This window comes from Pelophylax lessonae (genome assembly GCF_965119305.1).
Source record: "Pelophylax lessonae genome assembly, chromosome: 4".
Classification (NCBI taxonomy): Eukaryota; Metazoa; Chordata; class Amphibia; order Anura; family Ranidae; genus Pelophylax; species Pelophylax lessonae.
The window spans coordinates 667,883,882-667,910,709 of record NC_138771.1 but is presented as its reverse complement, the minus strand read 5'-3'; the positions used below and the strand labels follow the sequence as shown (position 1 = coordinate 667,910,709).

General features: G+C 44.8%; 1 protein-coding gene across 1 annotated transcript in view; it reads right to left on the bottom strand.

The window, feature by feature from the left end:
* The window catches only part of LOC309553086 (uncharacterized protein), a gene marked incomplete at both ends in the record, with an annotated part of 111,974 nt that overhangs the window by 60,900 nt on the left and 24,246 nt on the right, over window positions 1-26,828 (bottom strand). Inside the window, 2 exon segments of the mRNA XM_082253985.1 lie at window positions 6,705-6,733; window positions 10,820-11,056. Coding sequence (XP_082110111.1) covers window positions 6,705-6,733; window positions 10,820-11,056 — 266 coding nt within the window.

Below are 26,828 nucleotides of genomic sequence, written 5' to 3'. Positions count from 1 at the left end.
TGACCGGCTCACCTCGGAACTGCGCATGCGCAGTTCCGGAGATGCCCGAGATGATCATCTCATTATCCGACCGATTCCGATGCTGCACAGCTGCATTCGGCCGGCAGGGCCCAAGCCCGGGGGGAGGGGGCGGGACTGGCAGAGGCTGTGTGGCGCGCTTACTGGTCGGGACTCAGCAGGACAGGAGGCAAATGATGATGTCATGGCGCCACGCCAGGATGCAGGACTCGGAGCCGAGCGGGAGTTGAAGCAATGCAGAAGCTGGACTCTGGAGCCCTGTGAGTGCTGGAAGGAGTCAGAGACTCAGAGCGGTCCGGTCAGTGTTGCCATTGCCAAATCCCAGTGCTTGTGTTGTGTTATTGTCCTCTAGTCTCCACTGCTGTGTGCCAGTCAGATTCGGTACTTTTAAATGTGAGTCTGTCTGACCATCTGATCGTGGGACAAGCACTTTACTCTTAATTGTGATCCCAGGGGGCTATACAGTGGCAGTGCTAAAATTCCATCCCCAATGAGGCTATCTCAGTATTAATAGAGTAAGATGGGTCCCGCAGTCTCTGACCACCCCCCTGTACCATGTCCGCAGTCTCTGACCACCTCCTGTTCCATGTCCGCAGTCTCTGACCACCTCCTGTTCCATGTCCGCAGTCTCTGACCACCCCCCTGTACCATGTCCGCAGTCTCTGACCACCCTCCTGTTCCATGTCCGCAGTCTCTGACCACCCCCCTGTACCATTTCCGCAGCCTCTGACCACCCCCCTGTACCATGTCCGCAGTCTCTGACCACCTCCTGTTCCATGTACACAGTCTCTGACAACCTCCTGTTCCATGTACACAGTCTCTGACCACCTCCTGTTCCATGTCCGCAGTCTCTGACCACCCCCCTGTACCATGTCCGCAGTCTCTGACCACCTCCTGTTCCATGTACACAGTCTCTGACCACCTCCTGTTCCATGTCCGCAGTCTCTGACCACCCCCCTGTACCATGTCCGCAGTCTCTGACCACCTCCTGTTCCATGTCCGCAGTCTCTGACCACCCCCCTGTACCATGTCCGCAGCCTCTGACCACCCCCCTGTACCATGTCCGCAGTCTCTGACCACCTCCTGTTCCATGTCCACAGTCTCTGACCACCCCCCTGTACCATGTCCGCAGCCTCTGACCACCCCCCGTGTACCATGTCCGCAGTCTCTAACCATCTCTTGTCTTTTATCATGTTTGCAGGGGAGTCTGGACTCTGGAGAGGAGTCAAGATGAGAGCGCCGCCGGGATGGGGGTCACGGGAGAAGTCAGATGTGTGGAGCCTGCAGAGTGGAGACCAGAGCCGTCTGATTGAGCCCTGCACAGTGCACCTGAGAGGAGGTCAGTGACAGCGCCGCCAGACCAGTCTGATGGGGGGGTCACTGATGTAAGGGGGCACTGATATAAAGAACCCTCTATATTAGTAACTCCCCCATATCTTAATGTATTCACTCTGTGGAAGGTGGTCTCTGGTCACCAGATTGCCCCCCACATCAGAGTTCCTGGCATTCCCCTTTACATCAGTCTGCAGGATTCTCCCCTTACAGGGCAAGGGGGAACTCTGCGGACCCTGATATAAAAGGGAACTCTGATGTAAAGGGCAATGCAGTGCACTCTGATATAAGGCGGTTTCTGGTCACCAGAGCACCCACTTAAATCAGAGTTCCCCCTTAAATCAAGATCTGCAGCATTCCTCTTTATGTCACTTTAAGGGAAATCCTGCACACTCTGATATATGGGGGAACACTGTGCTGGCTGGGTTAGATTAACCTGATATTCATGTAAATGGAGAAATATGTTTTTTGACTTTTGTTTAACCTAAACACATTGCTAATAGCACTATCTACATGTTTATAGTTTAAGTATTGATATTTGCACTGTTTAGCACTGAAAAAAGCCTGTTTATGTACATTTTTGCCATGTCAGTAAAAAATTGGTGCCGTCCGTAAATTTTGGACGTTCTGCCAGTAAATTTCCCTCCGGGGGGTTGGCAACACTGACACAGACCTGGCACATGTCATTATCCTACATGGAGGTGGCCATTTGCACATAAATGTGCACAGATGCCTTGTGTGTGCACACGTCCAATTCCAGAACTGGCACGAAATGCCCTATTTAAGGAAGGAAGCAGTGACAGAGGACTGCTGGATGATCTTCAGCATTCCTGTGCTCCTTGGTCCTGTGTATCCTTTGTTGTCTTGATTCCTCATTACTGAACCTGCCTCTTGACATCCCTCTGCTTGACCTCTTGTTGTGACCCTGGCTTGTGTAAATTACTCTTCTGACTGCTCATGTATGTCTCTGGCTTGCCTCCTGACCACTCTCCTGCCTTCTCCTCTTGATTCCTGCACATGACCTTGGCTCCGTTCCTGATTACGCTTCTGCTTCACATCCTGTTGACCTCCCGTATATGACCCCAGCTTGGATCTCGAACTTGACTATGCTTCTCTAGTTCCACCCCACCAGCCTGACCATGATTCTTTGATGGGGGTTATATCACTTGCTGAGCATTAGGCCTACTCTACCACAAGTGTTCGCTGTGTTCCTGTAGTCACTCCTGACCACCTGACTTTGAACTCCTAACCACTTTGCTGGACAATTCCTGAAGCAGCTCTCGGCAGACCAACCTAATGGCAGCCACACTTCTATGAGTCTTGCACTTCCTGTCATTGCATCCGGGGTTGCTTGGATCTTACCTGCAAGGGAAGCCCTTTTGTTCCCTCGGCCTCCAACCAGGTATGTGACAGGACTGCTTTATTGAGTTGAAGTTCATATCCTGTTTAAGATTTACCATCATGGATGTCATATCAGTATGTAGTGAGCTTTTTCATGATAAAAGCCTCTCTTTCGGAGTAGTGTCTGATAGAGGCTGGTCAGAAGTTTGAAAATCTTGCAGCCAGAGTAACAACCTGGTGTCATTCCATGAGTGCAAAATATGTCTCGCCTCTTGACTTGGTTTTCTCAGGGCTGCTGGTGGAGGGTGACCTCAGCGGTTGTGGGGATCCCCTCACATTTAGTCCTCCTTCCCTTTTGCTTCTCCTCAGGTAGTCTGCATGGCCACTGCTAGAGGCAGGGGAGAACAGCCACTGCTCAGCATGCTGACCACCGGTGCCATCTTGTCCTCTCCTGAGTTATGGATGGAGAAGAACTCCATATGTTGCGGTGTCCTTCCTGCATTTTCCACTGTCACAGGCAGTAGCTGTAGGTGTCCTGGTGTTGCTGCTTTCACACTTGCCCTGGACAGAGCTCCGGTGTTATTCACCTGTCTCACTCTGCTGCAGGCCACCCCCCCCCATATCTAGCATGTATTTTTTTGAGGGAACCCCATGCCATATTTTTTCCTGGGGTCCCCCTTTATTATCTATACCAGACCATCATTAACCACCTCTCACCTGGCATTGTAGATAAACAACCAGCAGAAGCTTCCTATTTTTTTGAGTTTTAGAACATCTTCCTGATCCTGTGCCTATAGGCCTTCGAGCAGAGTGGATCAGAGGGCGGGGTACAGAGCGGGTCACAGAGAGGGGTACAGAGAGGGATACAGAGAGGGATACAGAGTGGAGTACAGAGAAGATCACATAGTGGGGGTACAGGGTGGGGGTACAGAGGGGGGTACAGAGACAATGAAATCACAGCGATCACACACGCCTGCAGCCTCTGATGTGTTTTTCCTCTCTCAGCGATCAACTGTCAAAGTGAATGTTTCTTACAGTGACTGAGACTGCATAGTGTCACTATGATGACATTGTATGTACTGCTATGGTGGTAATCATGTACAGTGGCTGGCTTCTCTGATATCACTGTATGTCAATGCAGCCGGCCACTATCTCTGATCACAGCCTCAGTAGTGCAGCCAGCCACAGTGTTCCCATTCACCACCACAGCAGTCCCAGCGTCACCAAAAGGCCAGGCTCATATGTGCGGTGCTCTCTAAAGAAGGATCTGTGTTTGGATCACTCTTCAGAGATCATTTGTCAGGCAGTGGGGAGGCTTTGTATCGCCTCCTTACTGCCTGCTTTAACCCTTTGGAACCCACACAAACACCCCCATTCATTTGCAGCAGGAGGTAAAATTCCTGCCAAAACTGCAAAGCAAAGTGTCACAGCTGCGGCATGTGTACACCCCCAGCTGCTGTATTTCCATCTAAAGTGGATAGCGGTTGGGGGGGGGGCTATAAAAAAGTAGCTCAACTGCATGATTTTACCTTCTCACAACCTCATACGTGAACGAGCCCTAATAGTGCAGCCAGTCACAGAGTTCCAAATCAGTGTAGCTAGAAACAGTGTTCCTGATTGCCACCACACAAGACCAATGCAGTCCGCAAAAGTTTCCCAATCACCACCACACCAGTCTCCGTGTCTTCAGACCAGTATAGCCAGCAACAGTGTTCCTGATCCCCAGTAGGCTAGGTTTGCTTGGATTATAGGAACTGGTACTGCTATAGGTGACGCTACACTGAGCTATATTCCCTGACCACTCATACAGAGGGGACCATTACAGTAAATTGGTTTTGATACAAGTTGTTACATTGTGTGATACACAAGATACAATGTACTGTACATAATCATTTCAAACATTGAAAAAGTCTCACACATGTGGTATCCTGAATCTGTATCCTAAAATATCATATTAAATTGACAACTTGATGTTTTTATTTTCATTTTCTTTCTGCATTTTCCAAAAATGTGTTTTAAAAGACTCACCAGGCCTCTTAGAAATACCTTGGGGTGTTTATGCTCCAAAATGGGGTCATTTTGTGGGTGTTTCTCCTCTCCTGGTGTTCTAGGGCCTCCAAAAATTGAATAGGTAGTCAGGAAATTAGAAGTGTAATTTATGCCCCTAGAAAGCCTGAAGGTGCTCCTTGGATTTTGGGCTCCTTTATGTGGATTACCTGTGAAAAAGTCTCACACATGTGATATCCCCATACTCGGGAGCAGTAGAAAGTGTTTTGGGGTGTAATTCTATGTCCATGCTGTGTGTGAAAAATATCTTACTGACAACTTTGTGCAAAAAGTACATTTTCATTTTCTTTCTGCATTTTCCAAAAACTTGCAGAAAAAAAATTATATTTTCAAAAGACTCACCATGCCTCTTAGAAAATATATTTTCCAAAATGTGGTCATTTTGTGGGTGTTTCTCTTGTCCTGGCACTTCAGTATCTTAAGAAATATGATAGGTAGTCAAAAAATTTGATACAAAATTTATGCTCTTTAAAAGCCAAAAAAAGTACTCCTTGGATTTTGGGTCCCTCCATGCATCCAAGCTGTGAAAAGGTTTCACACAAACTATGAGATATATACCTATGTTAGGTAACCCTGGCATGGGGAAAAAACTTTTCAGTGAAAGGGAATTAAAAAAAAAACCGCGGCCATTCACTAAATTTGGCAGAGAAGGTGTTTAACCTTAAACTGTGTAGAGGGTTCTTTACAGTCAGTGAAGTAAGGATGTGGAATTCTCTTCAACAAACAGTGGTATCAGCAGGGACTGTTGACAGTTTAAAAAACTATTAGAAGGGCACCTTAACGAGCACAACATACAGAGATATACAATGTACTATTGACATAAACACACACACACTCACACACCACAGGCTGAACTGCATGGACTGGTGTCTTTTTTCAGCCTTACCAACTATGTAACTATGTAACATGTGTTATCCCCTTACTTGGGAGGTTTAGAATGTATTTTGGGGTAGAATGTATTTTGAGGTGTAATTATAAGTATGCCCATGCTGTGTGTGAGAAATAAATTGTTAAAGTGACAACTTTGTGAGAAAAAAAAAACACATTTTATTTAATTTCTTAATTTTCCAAAAAAAATTGTGACAGAAAATTACAAAAATTACAAAAAAAATTACAAAAAATTTTCCATGCCTCTTACTAAATACCTTGGACTGTCTACTTCCCAAAAATTTGTAATTTGGGGGGTATTTGTACTGTCCTGGCATTTTAGGACCTAAAGAATAATGAGATATAATAATAATGGCCGTCGGTACATCAGTTTCATTCATGTGGAGTCTTTCCGTTCTTTTCTATTATGGAAATCTGCCCTGTTCCACTCTTGTTGGCAATCAGCATTTCATGGTTTTCAACCTTGCACCTAATTAATGGAAATTGGCTTTTTGGTTGCAGTCCACTATTTAGGCAGCATCTCCACATGTATCCCCATGGTTATGACTAAGCGAATATGATTTTCCCGAAACTCGTTAACCGTGTTTGTCCCCTGTCTCTGATTTTTTGTCACTATGGATTTTTTGAATCTTCAATAAATGGATTTTATTCATTTCAAACTCTCAAGTTGGAGTGCGGTTGCCTAACTTCTATCTGTCAGTACATCAGGACTGATCAATTTTCAAATACAAGGGTTCTTCAAAAACTTTCCACCCTTTTTTTTTTTTTTATATGTTTCTCAGCCATCTTCACCACAGTGTGACAACTCTTATACTAAACTGCAAGGTCAGCCAGCCTGCCAGACAGACGAGTCACATGACACTCTCAGACACGCCCAATGACCACTCCTCCCGCCCTCACCGTTTCCAATAAAAATATAAAAGTGCGGAAACTTTTTGAAGACCCCTCGTATATATCCCATAGTTTGTAGACTTTACAACTTTCACATAGACTAAATAATATACTAATAATTCTACTACTAAGACTGAATAATATACAATAATATGGCCTATTTTTACCAAAGGAATTCAGCAGAATACATTTTGGCCTAAATTTATGAAGAAAGATTATTTATTTGCAAAATTCTATAACCGAAATTAAGAAAAACTTTTTTTTTCAAATTTTTTTGTCAGTGGTGAATAAATATCACTAAAAGAAAGCATTATCCACTTAAAATAAATTATATAAAATTAATCTGAGTACAGTGTTGCATGACCGAATAATTTTCATTCAAAGTGTGACAGCGCTGAAATATTTGCTAAATTTTATAACAGAAATTAAGAAAACAATTTTTTTTTTTTCAAAATGTTGTCTTTTTTCCCCTTATATAGGAAAAAAAATCAGTGGTGATTACATATAACCAAAAGAAATCTCTATTTAAAAGGCATTATCTAAAATTCATCTGGGTACAGTGTTGCATGCCCGAGTAATTGTCACTGAAATGTGACAGCTCTGAAAAATTAGCTACATTTTATAACAGAAATTAAGAAAAACTTTCTTTTTTTCAAAATTTTTAGTCTTTTTTCTCTTATATTGGAAAAAAAAAAACAGCTATTAAATATAACCGACAGAGAGCTCTATCTATTTCAAAGAAATTATATAAAATTCATCTGGGTATAGTGTTGCATGCCCGAGTAATTGTCATTCAAAGTGTGACAGCGCTGACAAATGTGCTAAATTTTATACTAAGAAAAAAACATTTTTTTCAAAATGTTTTGTCTTTTTTCTATTATATAGAAAAAAAGAAAAAAAAAAGTTGTGGTGATTAAATATAACCAAAATAAAGCTCTATCTATTTAAAAGAAATGGTATAAAATTAATCTGGGTACAGTGAGTAATTGCCATTCAAAGTGTGGCAGCGCTGAACAATTTGCTAAATTTTTATAACAGAAACTAAGAAAAACTTTTTTTTTTCAAAATGTTGCACCTCCATCACCCCCCCACCATAATATAATAATACATCACTTTACATTTCAATGTAGACTTTTGTATCAGCATTATGTGATAAAGCGGAGATAAGATAAGACAAGCCAGGGAGAGTCCCAGCTAATGGTCTGCTATTATCATATAACAGGAGATTGGGCAGACTCATTCCTGCTCATGTTTTCTGCCAGAGATTTCCCAGAATTCTCTCCTGTATGAAGGAGACGTGTATTTCCAGAACTGAAAACTGCCGACATTAACCACCTAAACCTATTTCTGACATTTGTTGCTTACAAGATAAAATCTGTATTTTTTGCTAGAAAATTACTTAGAACCCCCAAACATTATATATATATTTTTAGCAGAGACCCTGGAGAATATAATGGCAATCGTTGCAATACTTTATGTCACACCGTATTTGCGCAGCGGTCTTACAAATGCAATTTCTTATTTTTTTAAAAATACACTTTTTTCAATTAAAAAACAATAAAACAGTAAAGTTAGCCCAATTTCTATAATATGAAAGATGATGTTACGCAGAGTAAACTGATACCTAACATGTCATGTTTAAAAATTGCGCACGCTCGTGGAATACCAAACTTTGGTACTTAAAAATCTCCATAGGTGACAATTTAAACATTTCTACAGGTTACCAGTTTAAAGTTACAGAGGAGGTCTGGGGATAGAATTATTGCTCTCACTCTAACGATTGCAGCGATACCTCACATGAGTGGTTTAAATACCGTTTACATATGTGGGCGCAACTTGCGTATTCGTTCGCTTCTGCGCGTGAGCTCGGAGGGAGGGGGCGCTTTAAATTATTTTTTTCTAATTTATTTTACCTTTTATTTTATTTTATTTTTTACACTGTCCCTATGAAAAAAAAAAAAATCACTTTTATTCTTATTACAAGAAATGTAAACATCCCTTATAATAGAAATAATCAGGACAGGTCCTCTTTAATGTGAGATCTGGGGTCAAAAAAACCTCACATCTCACATCTACACTAAAAAGCAATGAAAAAAATAAAAAAGAGTAATTTTTATGTTTTTTTAAAGAAGAAAAAATGGGCCCTTTTAATGCCGGAGGGCGGAAGTGACGTCACTCCGCTCCTCCAAAGGCACAGAGTGGAGTGGAGTGGGGTCCATCTTGCTCTTCCTGCCCATCTGTACACCGGATCGGATCCTTTTCACTGCTACCAATCTCTCTGATAAGCAGTGGAAGTGATGGCGCGTGGGGGGGGCACCTCCCCCACCTCCCATAAAAGTGATCCCATGGTGAATCTGCTACTGGACCACTTTTAACCGCTTGCCGACCACCGCACGACTATTTACTGCGGCAGTCAGCCCCGTACAGGCAAAGTGACGTAGGACTACGTCACTAGCCTGTGAGCCTCTAGGGGGCAAGCGCGTGCCGCCGGAGGCGCGCTCCCGCACCCGCTCGTTTCCTAACAAGTCCACGCGTGTGACCGGCGGACCCGATGTCTGCCGGTCACTCGCGATCGTCCCGTGCAGAGGGAGAAAGGCAGGTGGCTAATGTAAACAAAGCCGCTTGTCATTTTCCCTGGTGTAAGTGCAGAGATCATACGATCCTGCTATGTAGGATCGTATATCTCTGTGGTTACATGAAAAGCCACGCCCCTTTACAGTTAGAAACACGCCCCTAGAGACATATTAACCCCTGCATCTCTAAGTTAACCCCTTCCCTGCCAGTGTCATTTTTACAGTAACAGTGCATATGTATAGCACTGATTACTGTAGTAATGTCACTGGTACCCCCAAAAGTGTCAAAAATGTCAGTCAAGGGTCCCATCTGTCCGCCCCAATGTCGCAGTCCTGCAAACAAAAACGTAGATCGCCGCCGTCACTCGTTAAAAAAAAAAAAAAACACCAAAAATGACAGAAATCTTTCCCTTAGTAAACGCAATAACTTTTGTGCAAACCAATCAAAATACGCTTATTGCGATTTTTTTTTACCAAACATATGTAGCAGAAAACAAATTGGCCAAAAATGTTAGAAAATTTTGATTTTTACATTTTTTTGGGGGAATTTCATATAAACAAATGTGAAAAATATTGTTTTTTTTTTTTCAAAATTGACGCTCTTTTTTTGTTTATAGCGCAAAAAGTAAAAATCGCAGAGGTGATCAAATACCACCAAAAGAAAGCTCTGTTTGTGGGAAAAAAAGGGCGTCAATTTCATTTGGGTACAACGTCGCACGACCGTGCAATTGTCCGTTAAATTCACGCAGTGCTGAATCGCAAAATAGGGCCTGGTCAGGAAGGGGGTAAAATCTTCCGGGGCTTAAGTGGTTAAGGTAAAGCGGACCGCCCACCGTTTATAAATATAGCGAGGTTATGGTGGCTATCTGCTGCCATAACTCCGGTATATAACATCAAAGTAGCGATGTAAATACACGGTGGGCGGCCCGAAAGTGGTGAATAGAAACAGTAAAATGAGGAATAAAGAAACCATCACTGGTTGGCCCCCTTGTGGTAGGTTTTGGTAAGTGACAGGTCCTCTTTATGGAGAGATCGGGAAGGTCTCTTACACCCTCCAATGTTTCCCCTGACCTCTAGAGGGCACAGGAGAAGCTCTGAAACCGGAAGTGATTAAATCATTATTACTTCTGGGTTCATTCGTCCCAGAGGAGATCACAGAACTGGTGTTCCTCCATCTCCTCAGTATGATCCTGTCCTGGCCACTTACCACAGTCCCGGTCTCCTGGGAGGACTGGGAGAGCCTGGGAAGCACTGCAGGCAGTGACGGGGGAGGGGGGTGATCCTTCACAGTGCTGTAAAAGTGATCGGTCATTGTAAAGCCACCTGGATTGCTTTTGAAAAACAGTCGATCACCGGTTTCTGCGGCCATGACCTTGGTATAACCTCTTCCTGATGGGCCGTATATATACAGATGATGGTCAGCAAGGGGTAAAAGGACATCTGTCAAGATTTATGGGGGTTGTCATTGCTAAATTCTTTCTTTGAGAATGCTAGTTCCCTGGCTGTCCTGTCTATGCTTTGGATACAATAGTGTCCCAGTGTTTGAACAAGGACACAGCCAGGTAACTAGCATTTTCAGAGGGAGGCCTGCAATGGCAGCCCTCATACCTCTCCCAGGAGTCACCACTTCCTCCAATCATTTTCTGAACAATGGACCAATCTCACCACCCGTCCCTGTGATGTCACCAGACTGTGGGCGGAGTCCTCACATCTCCCCCCTCCCCCCACATATCTTTATACAACCTTCCAATACATATAACCCAGCATGGAGGGGCTCAGTGAAGGTGGTGGTGAAGGTGTGGAGGTGTCGGATCGGGTCACACAGATCATAAAAGGAGATCCGCCCGGCCTCATAATCCAGATATATCCTGACTCTGTTACTGGAGAGATTGGTGGGTAAGGGGGTCCAATCACTGTCATGTATCACCGAATACTGATTACCAAACCTGTCCAATCCCCAGGACTTCTTATTATTTCCAATCAGTGACTCCCTCCCTCTCCTGTCTATACTGGGGTAACACATCCCGACTCTCCAGATCTCTGACCCCCCGACATCCACATCCCAGTAATGTCTCCCTGAGGAGAAACTCTGACTGCTCATCACCTGAGGAATCCAATCCTGGAATCTCTCTGGTGTTTCTGGGTGATTCTGGTTTATATCTGACCAGGATACAGTTTTCCTGTCATCTGATATCTGTACAGAAATTGCAGCTGTGTTTCCATCCAGTAATATGTCTGCAGCTCCCTGTATATAGAAGTATACATTTACCTCTCTTATTATATCAGATAAACCTGTGTGTAAGACCCCCGCCACACCCAGACCCCCTCCATCATGGAGGAGTTCCTCATGTCTCTCTCTGTCCTCATTATCTCCATCCTCAGTATCACACAAGTCACCTGTGTCTGATTCCTGTAAGACAGTCAGTGGATCCGTCATGTTACACAGCTCCTCAATGTCCACCATCTTCCTGGACAGCTCCTCCTTCTTTATTTCCAGATCCCGGATGGAGATGGAGATCCGCTCTGCCCGCCCGGAGATCTCCCTCAGGACTCTCTTCTCCAGGTCTTCCAGACGTCTTCTGAGATCTCTAAACAGGGCAGTGACTCTCTCGGTGTCACCAGCTGCTTCTTCTTCTACTTTCCTCCTGTGCTCCTCCAGACTCTGGACTCTTTCCTCCGTCTCCTCTCTCTTTGTCAGAAGTTTCTGCAGAACATTCCTCAGTGTCTCCTTCTTCTTCTCAGAAGCCTCATCCAGCATCTCCACCTGGTGTCCTCGATGTTCTCCAGCCAAACTGCAGGACACACAGACACAGGTCTTATCCTCAGTGCAGTAATACTCCAGGATCTTCTTATGGACGGAGCATTTCCTGCTCTCCATGGACAAGGTGGGGTCACATAAGATGTGTTCTGGGGACTTTTTGTGGACCCTCAGGTGTTTATCACACAGAGAAACCTCACAGTGTAGACAGGATCTAACAGCAGGTACAGGAGAGTCCACACAGTGAGTACAGAAGACCCCGGACTCCTCCTGACCTGGCTGAGTAGACAGGAAAGTCTCTGCTATGTTACGTAGTGTTATGTTCCTGTGCAGTGCAGGACGATCCGGAAACTTCTCTCTGCATTCAGGACAGGAATATCCTCCAGACCCCTCCTGTGTATCCAGCACACCATCAAAACAGACCCGGCAGAAGTTGTGTCCACATCTCAGGGTTACAGGATCTGTATAAATGTTCAGACAGACGGAACATTCCAGCTCAGCTCTCAGATCTGCAGACGCCATCGCTGACAGCAGAAGAGAAACGAAACTGAAAGTCTGGAGCTAGAAATACAATTGAACCGGTTAGAACTGGTCTGCACAGGGCGAGGCTGAGCTCAGCTCTCAGATTACTTATTCAGGATCCTTGTGATGTCAGAATAAGACACGCCCCCATGATTGTTTATATTTACACTCATAATTCATTTAAAAGACAAAAAAATAAAGTTTTAATATTTTCTTTTTTAGCGTCGAATGTCCATAAACTACATGAATAAAATAAATGCTAAAGAACTTTAATATTGTTGTTATCATTATTATTATTATTATTATTATTATTATTATTATTATTATTATTATTATTATTAATGCTATTATTATTATTATTATTATTATTATTATTATTATTATTATTATTATTCAGGATTAATAGAGCACCAACAAGGTGTGCCGTGATTTACACTACAAAGGGGGACGGTAGAAGGAGAAAATAATGGAAGAGAAGAGAATTAGGAGGAGCTGCTCATGGGGGGTTTCCATATAAAAGAAGAAGAAGAAGTTCGGAGTGTAATAATCGCCTTTTTTCCAGTGGGAACACAGTTCCAGCCCCTCCCCCACACAATGTATGTAATGGAAAGGGGTACTAGAGTGTACTGGAGGGTCTTCTGATGCTGGTTGATCTATGGCCGCTGGGGGATCTATTGTTGTGAGAGTCTCTGGTTGCTGGGGGGGGGGGGGGGGGTTACTGTTGCTGGTGAAAGATCTATTGTTGCTGGAGTGAGAAGGGTGAATCATTGTTGCTGGGAAGGATCTACTGTTTAAGGAGGGGTCTATGGTTCCTAGTTCCTAGGAGATCTATTGTTGCAGGGGGTCTTTTACTGACAGGGCTTTTTTTTCTCAAAAAATAGGTATAGGAACTCCCCTTCTGAGTCCCCCCTTGTCTCTGCCCCTACCCACCTCTGAGTTCCATTCCTTGGTTACACCCCCTACCCACCTCCTACTACCGCCCCTTTTAGAGAATACAGAGCCAAGTATAATTTTGTGGTGCTAAATCATTTGTATGGAATTTGTTACTGATAACAAGAAAAGCAGTAAAATAGATCCCCTGCAGCCAGCAATAATAGACCCCCCCCCAGCAACAATAGATCACCCACACAACAATAGACCCCTCACACAACAATAGATTCCCCATCAACAGCCAACTCCACCCCAGCAACAATAGACCCCCCACACAACAATAGATTTCCCAGCAACAACCGATTCCCCCTAGCGACTATAGACTCCCACAGCAACAAACTGACTGCACCCCAATAACAATGGTTCCCCTGGAGCCAGTAATAATAGACCCCCCACAACACAATAGACTCCCCCAGCAACAACCAAGTCCACCCCATCAACAATATATCCCCTGCAGCTAGAAATAACAGACCCCCACACAACAATAGACTCCTCCAGCAACAACCGACTCCACCCAAGAAACAATAGATCCCCTGCAGCCAGTAATAATAGACCCCCCAGCAGCAATAGACCTACACAACAACAACAACAGACCCCACCTTAACAACAATAGATCAGCCACACAACAATAGACTCCACCCCAGCAACAATACATAGATCCCATGTAGCAACAATAAATCTGAGCCGAGCAACAATTAGACCCCACACAACAGTAGACCTCATCCTAGCAACAATAGATCCCCCACACAACAACAATGGATCACCCACACCAAAACACAGCACCCAGCAACAAAAGGTCCACCGCAGGGTATTAGCCCCCCCCTCCCAACCCCCCAGCAGCATTAACAGATCTTCCAGCAGCCAGCATCAATACACCTTTCAGTAGTCAGCATCAATAGATCCTCCAACAACCGGCAAAAATAGACCTCTCCCTCAATAGTAGATCCCTCCTACAAATCTAAGACCGCCCAGGAACAATCGACCCTCACACAAAAACTGATCCCCGAACAGAGATATCAGATCCCCTAGCAGTCAGCATCAACATTTGTCCAGTGCTGGAGGTGCGGGAACTATGCAGGGAAAAATAAAGACACTCAAATATTTGACAAGTCCTTTATTAAAGAAATGAAAATCTCCCAATAATGTCCCTGGTTGTAAATCCATCATCAATCACGTTGTCTAGCAATGCAGATCCACATCATCTGCTGTGTGTTAACTGGGATCTAGTGCCTGCAATTGCTACCAGCAGGGGGGCTATAAATATGTCCCCTTTCTTTTCTGAATGAACACAGGGAGTGATCGGTACTGATCACACACTGTGTCCATTCACAAATGAAGCATAGTAAACATTGTTACTTTACTTCAGTTTACTTCACTTCAGTCTCAACGGTGAGTCTCAGTCTGTTTGAACCCCTGAAATTTCCCCAAAGCCCCCTCAACAGTATCCGTAGTACAGGGCCCTGTGATTTATAACAGCAGCCCTGAACATAAGTAAGGATGGGTGAACGGTTCAACCCGAGCATGAGCTGGAGCCAAACATTTGCCTGTTCATCCATTCACTGAACCCCCAAATTTACAGGGTGTTCTCCCCAATGAACCCCCAAATTTGCAGGGTGTTCCCCCCATGAACCCCCAAATTTGCAGGATGTTCTCCCTGATGAACACCCGAATTTGCAGGATGTTCTCCCCGATGAACACCCGAATTTGCAGGATGTTCTCCTCCATGAACACCTGAATTTGCAGGGTGTTCCCCCCCACCATTAACATCCGAATTTGCAGGATCTTCTCCCCGATGAACACCCAAATTTGCAGGGTGGCCCCCCCCCCCGATGAACCCCTGAATTTGCAGGATTTTCTCCCCGATGAACACCCAAATTTGCAGGGTGTTCTCCTCCATGAACACCTGAATTTGCAGGGTGTTCCCCCCCACCATGAACATCCGAATTTGCAGGATCTTCTCCCCGATGAACATCCAAATATGCAGGGTGGCCCCCCCCCCCCCCTCCGATGAACCCCCGAATTTTCAGGATTTTCTCCCCGATGAACACCCAAATTTGCAGGGTGTTCTCCTTGACGATGAACACCTGAATTTGCAGGGTGTTCTCCCTGATGAACACCCAAATTTTCAGGGTGTTCGCCCCAATAAACACCCGAATTTGCAGGGTGTTCTCCCCGATGAACACCCAAATTTGCAGGGTGCTCTCTTTGATGATGAACACCCGAATTTGCAGGGTGTTCTCCTCGATGAACACCCAAATTTGCAGGGTGTTCGCCCCAATAAACACCCGAATTTGGAGGGTGTTCTCCCCGATGAACACCCAAATTTGCAGGGTGTTTTCCCCGATGAACACCCAAATTTGCAGGGTGTTTTCCCCGATGAACACCCAAATTTGCAGGGTGTTCTCCCCGATGAACACCCAAATTTGCAGGGTGTTCTCCTCCATGAACACCTGAATTTGCAGGGTGTTCCCCCCCACCATGAACATCCGAATTTGCAGGATCTTCTCCCCGATGAACATCCAAATATGCAGGGTGCCCCCCCCCCTCCGATGAACCCCCAAATTTTCAGGATTTTCTCCCCGATGAACACCCGAATTTGCAGGGTGTTCTCCTTGACGATGAACACCCGAATTTGCAGGGTGTTCTCCCTGATGAACACCCAAATTTTCAGGGTGTTCGCCCCAATAAACACCCGAATTTGCAGGGTGTTCTTACCGATGAACACCCAAATTTGCAGGGTGTTTTCCCCGATGAACACCCAAATTTGCAGGGTGTTCGCCCCAATAAACACCCGAATTTGGAGGGTGTTCTCCCCAATGAACACCCAAATTTGCAGGGTGTTTTCCCCGATGAACACCCAAATTTGCAGGGTGTTCGCCCCAATAAACACCCGAATTTGGAGGGTGTTCTCCCCGATGAACACCCAAATTTGCAGGGTGTTTTCCCCGATGAACACCCAAATTTGCAGGGTGTTTTCCCCGATGAACACCCAAATTTGCAGGGTGTTCTCCCCAATGAACACCCAAATTTGCAGGGTGTTCTCCTCCATGAACACCTGAATTTGCAGGGTGTTCCCCCCCCACCATGAACATCCGAATTTGCAGGATCTTCTCCCCGATGAACATCCAAATATGCAGGGTGGCCCCCCCCCCTCCGATGAACCCCCGAATTTTCAGGATTTTCTCCCCGATGAACACCCGAATTTGCAGGGTGTTCTCCTTGACGATGAACACCCGAATTTGCAGGGTGTTCTCCCTGATGAACACCCAAATTTTCAGGGTGTTCGCCTCAATAAACACCCGAATTTGCAGGGTGTTCTCCCCGATGAACACCCAAATTTGCAGGGTGTTTTCCCCGATGAACACCCAAATTTGCAGGGTGTTCGCCCCAATAAACACCCGAATTTGGAGGGTGTTCTCCCCGATGAACACCCAAATTTGCAGGGTGTTTTCCCCGATGAACACCCAAATTTGCAGGGTGTTCTCCCCGGTGAACACCCTGCAACGCATTGAGTGCTCCACAGTGCATACTGCGCCCTGTTTGGTCAAAGTTTTGCCCAATCAGGGCCCAGTGTAAGCTGGTTGTTAAGGAGCGGGGCCGGAAAGCCAGCCGCAGCATCCTTAACAACTGATGAATTATCAGCTGCCAACGGGTTTCCCCTGCTAACAGCTGAATGAAAAAAAAAAAGTGCTGGTAAAAAACGGCATGGGGCAACCCCACCCCCTCCCCCAGTCCATACCAGGCCCATTGGGTCTGGTATGGATTTTAGGGGGAACCCCACACCAAAATTTTAAAGAAAACTGGTGTGCCCCCCCAATTCCTGACTGTAGAGGATCTATTTTATTGCTTTTCCGAGGTTGGGTAAGGGGTGGAGACAAGGGGGGGGATTCAGAAGGAGGGAGTACTTGCACCTATTTCCTGAAAAAGAATCCCTGGTAATAACTGTGTGTTAGGGATCACAGATGGGGGTGTCATGGGGTGTATGGTTGGGGGAGGGGGGATCACAGATAGGGGTGTCATGGGATGTATGGTTGGGGGAGGGGAGGGGGGATGACAGATGGGGGTGTCATGGGGTGTATGGTTGGGGGAGGGGAATGAGGAGGGATCACAGATGGGGGTGTCATGGGTGTATGGTTGGGGGAGGGGAGGGGGGAGGAATGACAGATGGGGGTGTCATGGGGTGTATGGTTGGGGGAGGGGGGATCACAGATAGGGGTGTCATGGGATGTATGGTTGGGGGAGGGGAGGGGGATCACAGATGGGGAGTGTCATGGGGTGTATGGTTTGGGGAGGGGAGGGGAGGGAGGAGGGATCACAGATGGGGTGTCATGGGATGTATAGTTGGGGGAGGGGAGGGGGGATGACAGATGGGGGTGTCATGGGGTGTATGGTTGGGAGAGGGGAGGGAGGAGGGATCACAGATGGGGGTGTCATGGGTGTATGGTTGGGGGAGGGGAGGGGGGAGGAATGACAGATGGGGTTGTCATGGGGTGTATGGTTGGGGGAGGGATCACAGATGGGGAGTGTCATGGGGTGTATGGCTGGGGGAGGGGGGTGTCATTGGGTGTATGGTTGGGGGGGGGGGAGGGGGGTGCACAATGTATTGCAGTCTCAGAAATCACCCAACACCCAAACACCCAAAACACAAATTATTGTAAAACCCCCAAAAGTTCCCCGATCCAGACACTGGGAGCGTCCAATAAACACCAACATACACACTAATATCTAATCTTCCCCCACCAACACATTATTTGTAAGCAATCTTCTTCCTGACCCCTCCAGTCAGTACAATCACACTTTGGGTGAAAAGGATAAGGTCACACGTTGGGTGAAAATTTCCCCTCTGTTGTCCCCAGTGGCTACTAGGGGGGAGGGGGTGGGGGGCGTCAGATGGACCGCACCGTACCCCCCCCCCCAGACCACACCAGGCCGCACCCCCAATGCACCATCCGCCACTGGTTGTCACTGCAAATTTCCTAATCAGCTGTTCAGCGCTTCAACTGACATTGTAGATGCGGTTCAGATGTGAATGTTTGGAGGCGGCGGCCACAGACATTTTCACCATTAGCTGGTTGTTAGGGAGCGGCCGGGAAGACGGACACCACGTCCTTAACAACGGATGACTCATCAGCTGTCAGCGGGCTCCCCCCCCCCCCCACTGACAGCTGAAGGAAAAAAAAAACATTGCCGGCAATAAAATTCATGAAAAAAAAAACAGCGTGGGGTCCCCCAATCCATACCAGACCCTTATCTGAGCATGCAGCCCGGCAGGCCAGGAAAGGAAGGGGGATGAGAGAGCCCCTCCCCCTTCCTGAACCAAACCAGGTCACATGCCTCCAACATGGGGGGTGCATTGGGTCAAGGGGGCCCTTTTTTATCAGATCTAAGGACCTGGCACAGATTTTAAGGGGAACCCTATACCAACATAAAAATGGCATGGGATCCCCCCCCCCCAATCCATACCAGACTGTTATGTCTTATAAAACATCCCCCCTGCCCCAAAGCACCCCTCCCCCATGTTGAGGACATGTGGCCTGGTATGGTTCAGGAGGGGGAGGAGCCATTCGCTCCTCCCTCTTATTTCCTGGCCTACCACGCTGCATGCCCTGAACATGGGGGGGCTTTGTGGGTGGGGGGACTTTATTTTGTCTGGTATGGATTTTGATGGATTTGGGGAAGGGGGGCCCACACCATTTTTTTTTAAATTTTGGCATGGGGTTCCCCTAAAATCTGTACTTGACCCGAAAGGGCCTGATATGGATTGGGGGGGGGGCTGTTTTTTTTTTTTTTTTAAAGGAATTCAGGTGATGATTTGAAAAATCATGGAAAAAAAAAACAGTGTGGGGTCCCCCCCTCCCCAATCCATATCAGGCCCTTTCAGGTCAGGTACAGATTTTAGGGAAACCCCATGCCAAAATGTAAAAAGAAAACAGTGCGGGTCCCCCCCAAAGTCTATACCAGACCCCTAAGTCTGATGAAAAAAAGGGACCCCCCATGTTGAGGGTATGTGGCCTGGTATGGTTTGGGGGGACCCCAAACTGTTTTTTTTTTGGATGGAATTCAGATTTCCATAGAAGGTAATGAGCCTGGAATTCCCATCTGAACCGCACCGCAGTGCTCAGAAAACGCACAGGACTCTTTATATCGCTGCACCGCACACACTGTATGTGACCCCCATCCATAGAAAGACGCTTTCATTCACACCTCATGACAATCTGATGCACCTCAACATGCATCCAATTCACACATATGTAAATGGAGCCGTACACTGATATTAAAGGAAATGTTTTTATTTATTTTTTTTGTATTTTTTTTCTGATGCTTTCAAGGGTAGAGGAGAGATTTGGGGTCTTAGAGACCCCGGACCGCTCCATAAAGAGGACCTGTCACCCTTTATTCTTATTACAAGGGATGTCTAATTTTCTTGCGATAGGAATAAAAGTTATAAAAAATAAATAAAAAAACTAAAAAAAAAAACTAAACTAAATGGACAGTGTAAAAAATAAATAAATAAATAATTAATAATACAAAAAAAAAAATGAAATTAAGCGAGTTATTAAAAAAAAATAATAAATAAAAAATATAGAGGGGTGGTGTAAAAAGAAATACATAAATAAAATAAATAATAATAAGAAAAAAAATTAAAGTGCCCCATCCCTCTGTCCTCCTAGTCAGAAGCAAACGCATATGTAAGTCACGTACAAATATGTAAACGGCGTTCGCACCACACATGTGAGGTATCCCTGCAATCCGATGGTTCAAACAGCTGGACATAGAGGTGAACAGAGTACCAGACTGTCCCCCATCATCTCTATGATCTAGGAGGACCGGAGCGACGTCATGACGTCACTTCCAGTCTAGGGCAGAAATAAACTATTTATTTATTTATTTTTAAACCAAAAGATTATTATTATTATTATTATTTTTTGTAATCTTTTCTTTTCAAAGGTAGAGGATAGATTTGAGGTCCCAGATGTCTCCATAAAGAAGACCTGACATCCTTTATTTCTTTTACAAGGGATTTTTACATTTTTTGGCAATATTAACCACTTACCGCCCGCCCACCGTCATATGACGGCGGGACGGTGCGGCTATTATCCTGGGCGGACGTCATATGACGTGACCCAGGAAATGCAGGGCAGGCGCGCGATCGCGGGCGCGCCGCCGTGCACTGCCGGTGTCGGCGTGTCCCCGGGACACAGCCGGTCACCGGCAGGGGGGAAACAGCCAATAGGCATGGCTGTTTCCCACGTGATCGGCTGTGTTCCAATGACACAGCCGATCACAATGGAGGCGCCCGGGAGATGACCGCGCATGCACGATCGGGAGCGCGCAGCGCGGTCATGTCGGTGGCACTGTGTTCCGTAGGAACACAGCTGTCACCGGCAGTAGTAAACAGTCACTGACAGTGACTGTTTACTATGTGATCGGCTGTGAATCCATTCACAGCCGATCACAAAATGTAAACAAAGAGCAGTAACTCAGTGTTACTAGCTCTTCTCTCCTCATACAGCTTCCAGTGTGAGGGGAGAAGAGCTAGAAATAGTGAGTTACTGCTCTGTACACATGTCACAAAGTAAAAATCACACCAATAAAGGTCCCCCCACACAGTCCTCAGCCCCCCCCCCCCAATGTCACCTGTCACCCAACAGTCACCTCATCAGTGCCCAGAAATTGACACCCATAACGTTCACATGTGAGCGCAGCGATCGCGGGCAGAATCACGGTGATTCTGCCCGCGATCCGGAAATGATTGCAAATTGCGGGACGCCTGTGCGTTGCCCGTTTTTTGCAATAGCACCCCAAACGCTGTGCGATGTTGCCGCCATTTCCGCCTGCCGAATCGCGGTAACATCGCGCAAACAACGCATGATGCCCAAAAAAGGTACAAGAGTTTCTTTGGGGCGTCATTTGTGTTTGTGCGATGATACCGCGATTCAGCAGGCAGAAATCGCAGCAACATCGCACAGCGTTTGGGGTGCTATTGCAAAAAACGGGCAACGCACAGGCCTCCCGCAATTTGCAATGATTTCTGGATCACGGGCAGAATCGCAGTGATTCTGCCCGTGATCGCTATGCTCACATGTGAACGTAGCCTAAAGTTCACCGGTCACCAGAGACTGCCATCAGTACCGCCGTGCACCATCGCCCGTCACCTGTCACCCATCAGTGACCATCGCCCGTCACCTGTCACCCCATCAATCACCGTCACCTGTCACCCCATCAGTCATCGTCACCTGTCACCCTATCAATCATCGTCACTTGACACCCCATCAGTGATCGTCACTTGTCACCCCATCAATCATCGTCACATGTCACCCCGTCAGTGATTGTCATCTGTCACCCCATCAATCATCGTCACTGGTCACCTCAACAATAATCATCACCTGTCACCCCATCAGTCATCGTCACCTGTCACCCCATCAGTCATTGTCACCTGTCACCCCATCAGTCATCGTCACCTGTCACCCCATCAGTCATCGTCACCTGTCACCCCATCAGTCATCGTCACCTGTTTGCCATATACATGCAATCACTTACTGACCGCCTGACGACTATATGCGTCGGCCATTAAAAGCTAAATACTGGGGTTATGGCAGCAGATAGCCCCCATAACCCCGGTATTTTTTGAAACAGCGGGCGGTCGGCTTTCAGATAAGGGGGGTCCCAGTGGCAGGTTCGCCGCGGAATTACCCTTACGGTGCAGGGGAAGAGGTGCCCCCCCCCTCCTGCCGCGTCCCAGACGTTTTCCCAGCTTACCAGACCCGCCGGCAGCGGGAAAAACTATCCGGTCCCGGATCCTCAGAGACAGGAAGTCGAGTGAGGGCAAGATGGCCCTCACTCGACTCTATGGTCTTGTAGGACCGGAGCTACGTCAAAAGACGTTGCCTAGCAACCGGTTTAAAGGGCCGCTTTTTTTTTTTCTTTTTTTTTTTCCTCTTTCAACAATTTTTTTTTTTTCTTTTTTAGTGTAGTTGTGAGGTGTGAGGTCTTTTTGACCCCAGATCTCACAATAAAGAGGACCTGTCATGCCTATTTCTATTACAAGGGATGTTTACATTCCTTGTAATAGGAATAAAAATGATCAAAACATTTTTTTTTTAAACTGTGTAAAAATAAAAAAAATAATAAATAAAATAAATAGGAAAAAAAAAAAATTCAAGCGCCCTGTCCCCGTTAGCTCGCGCGCAGAAGCAAACGCATACGCAAGTCCCGCCCACATATGTAAACGGTGTTCAAACCATACATGTGAGGTATCGCCGTGATCGTTAGAGCGAGAGCAATAGTTTGAGCCCTAGACCTCCTCTAGTAACCTGCAGAAATTTTTAAAATGTTGCCTATGGGGATTTTTAAATACCAATGTTTGGCGCCATTCTGTGAGCATGCGCAATTTTGAAGCATGACATGTTGGGTATCTAATTACTCGGCGTAACATTATCTTTCACATTATGGAAAAAAATTGTGCTAAATTTACTGTTTTCTTATTTTTTAGTTCAAAAAAGTGAATTTTTTTCAAAAAAATCGCATTTGGAAGACTGCTGCGCAAATATGGTGTGATAAAAAATATTGCAATGATCTCCATTTTATTCTCTAGGGTCTCTGCTAAAAAAAATATATATAATGTTTGGGGGTTCCAAGTAGTTTTCTAGCAAAAAAAATGATTTTAGCTTGTAAACACCAAGTGTCAAAAATAGGCCCAGTCTTAAAGTGGATAAATGGACAACTTTGTGTAAAGCGCTACTTGGATGTTAGGCCTATGTATGTGGCCAGGCTGTGAAAAAGTGTTACACATGTGGTATCGCCATACTCAGGAGGAATAGCAGAATGTATTTTGGGGTGCAATTTTTGCTATGTACATGCTATGTGTTAGAAATATTGCATAAATGGACAGCTTTGTGTAAAAAAAATGTGTTTTCATTTTCTTTCCACATTTTCCAAAAACTTGTGGAAAAAAATGACATATTCAAAAGACTCATTATGCCTCAAAAATTATACGTTGGGCTGTTTGCTTTCCAAAATGGGGTCATTTTATGGGGGTTTCCATTGTCCTGGTGCTCCAGGGCCTTCAAAAGTGCGATAGGTTATCAGGAAATTATATGTGTAATTTATGCTCCTAGAATGCCGGACGCTGCTACTTGGATGTTAGGCCTCTGTATGTGGCCAGGCTGTGAAAAAGTCTCACACATGTGGTATCGCCATACTCAGGAGGAGTAGTAGAATGGGTTTTGGGGTGTATTTGCAAGTATACATGTGCTGTGTGAGAGAAATAACCTGTTAATACGGCAATTTGTAAAAAAATAAATAAATAAATCTTCATTTTGCAAAGCATTGTGGGAAAAAATTACAACTTCAAAAAACTCACCATGCCCCTTATTAAATACCTTGGAATGTCTACTTTACAAAAAGGGGTCATTTGGGGGGTATTTGTACTTTCCTGACTTTTTAGTGTCTCAAGAAATGAGATAGGCCTTCAGTACGTCAGGTGTGATCAACTGTGATCAATTTTCAATGATTCGCACCATAGCTTGTGGACTCTATAACTTTCACAAAGACCAAATAATATACACTTACTTGGGTTATTTTTACCAAAGATAAGGAGCAGTATAAATTTTGGCCAAAATTTGTGAAGAAAAATGACTAATTTGCAAAATTTTATGACAGAAACAAAGAAAAATGCGTTTTTCACGATATTTTCAGTCTTTTTTTATTTATAGCACAAAAAATAAAAAACCCAGTATTGATCAAATACCATCAAAAGAAAGCTCTATTTGTGTGAAAAAAAGCACACAATTTTTGTATGGGTACAGTGTTGCATGAGTAATTCTCAGTCAAAGTGTGAGAGCGCTGAAAGCTGAAAATCGGTCTGGGCAGGAAGGAGGTGAAAGTGCACTGTAGGCAAGTGGTTAATAAAACAAATTTTAAAAAAATAGATAAATAAATAATAATAATAATAATAAAAATTTAAAAGATCAAAATAAATAAATAAATAAAAGGAACAGTGTAAAAATAAATAAATAAAATATTAATAATAAAAAAAATGTAAGCGCCCCATCCCTCCTTCCTCTTAGTCCGAAGCAAACACATGTGTAAATAACGCACGCATATGTATATGGTGTTCGCACCACACATATAAGGTGAACAGAGACCAGACTGTCCCTGAACATCTCTATGATCTAGGAGGACTGGAGCAACGTTATGACATCACTTCCGGTCTAGAGCAGAAGTAAACTATTTAAAAAAATATATATATATATTTTTTTTTTTGTAATTTTTTCCTTTCAAAGATAGAGGAGAGATTTGAGGTCCCAGATGTCTCCATAAAGAGGACCTGTCATCCTTTATTTCTATCACAGGGGATGTTTACATTTCTTGCAATAGGAGTAAAACTGATACAAAATAAAATAAAAATAAATAAATAATAAATGAAACAATAAATAAAAAAAAATGAAAGCAATCAAGTGATCAAAAAAAATGAAAAGGACAGTGTAAAAATAAATAAATAAATAAAATAATAATAATTAAAAAAAAAATGTAAGTGCCCCATACATGGCACAGCCATGGCTGCAGCTATCATCACATCCCTGGGATGAGACAGAGTCTGCTTCAGAAAATGAGCTCTGAAGGGAGGGGGAGGGGTGAGTACATAGAAGTGGCCCACCCCCCCTCTGCTGTACCTCCAGTCTGTGTACTGTGTGCCGATCACATTGGGGTTTTTTTCTTTCTAGTTCTTCCTGAGATTTCCCTATAAACTTCCCCACCTGGAAACATCCACTTACCTGCATGTAGTATACCTGAAGAGAGAACGCCTTCCTTTCTTCTCCCATTGGTGGCCGATATTCTATAGAAGTTTCTGCCAAAACACTCGCCAATGATTTGTTAAAGTGATACTAATGGGTATTATTATTATTTTCTATAAAATACAAAAGATATCATACTTACCTGCTGACTGTCTCCTGTACTATGTCTTCAGTCTATGACCATCTCCTGTACCATGTCTGCAGTCTCTGACCATCTCCTGTACTATGTCTTCAGTCTATGACCATCTCCTGTACCATGTCTGCAGTCTCTGACCATCTCCTGTACTATGTCTTCAGTCTATGACCATCTCCTGTACTATGTCTTCAGTCTCTGACCATCTCCTGTACTATGTCTGCAGTCTCTGACCATCTCCTGTACCATGTCTGCAGTCTCTGACCATCTCCTGTACCATGTCTGCAGTCTCTGACCATCTCCTGTACTATGTCTGCAGTCTATGACCATCTTCTGTATCATGTCCGCAGTCTCTGACCATCTCCTGTATCATGTCCGCAGTCTCTGACCATCTCCTGTATCATGTCCGCAGTCTCTGACCATCTCCTGTACTATGTCTGCAGTCTATGACCATCTTCTGTATCATGTCTGCAGTCTCTGACCATCTCCTGTACTATGTCTGCAGTCTATGACCATCTTCTGTATCATGTCCGCAGTCTCTGACCATCTCCTGTATCATGTCCGCAGTCTCTGACCATCTCCTGTATCATGTCCGCAGTCTCTGACCATCTCCTGTACTATGTCTGCAGTCTATGACCATCTCCTGTACTATGTCTGCAGTCTATGACCATCTCCTGTACCATGTCTGCAGTCTCTGACCATCTCCTGTACTATGTCTTCAGTCTATGACCATCTCCTGTACCATGTCTGCAGTCTCTGACCATCTCCTGTACTATGTCTGCAGTCTCTGACCTAGTGTGTCTGTGGTCTCTGCTTCTCTCCTGTATTGTTTAGGGGGAGCCTGGAGCTCATTTTTAAGTCCTTTTTAAGTTGTTGTCTGCTGTGTTTAGACTTTCCTACATGCAGGCAGTGATTTTTTATTTTTATTTTTAAGAACAGATAAAATAAATAAAATGGAGTTCTTATGACTGCTTGAATTTTTTATTAAAACCATGGGTGTTAATCGTGATGCTTTGTGGAATCAAATCGAATCGCTATGCCAGTGAAGATGCGCACCTCTACTATTTACTCGGCGTAATATCATCTTTCACATTATACAAAAAAATTGGGTTATATATTGTGTTGCCCAAAAAAGGGGGCGGGAGCTTTTTTTGGGTAACAAACATGCATTGAAGTGAATGGGCTTTCCAATGTGTGACACGCGGAGTCACATGAAAATCACACAACAAAAATCGCTCGTTCCCACTTTACGATATATGACCGGGACCTAAAATCTCATATATTGTACATAGTAGTAGCTCCGCCCACTTCCATGTATTTCTTTGTCTTGTATTGAACTGCATGAGGTTATCTTTTTTTTTTTTTTTGGTAGTATGCTGACATCTAGAGGCGGTTTTAGGTCACTGCAACTTATTTCTAATGTGATTTTAATGTCTTCATCTCTTCCTGTTAAGCAAATCTCCCAACTGTCCCTGATTTGGAGGGACTGTCGCTGATTTGGAGGGGCTGTCCCTGATTTGGAGGAACTGTCCCTGATTGGGAACAAAGTCCCTTTGTCCCTCTTTAATCCTCATTTG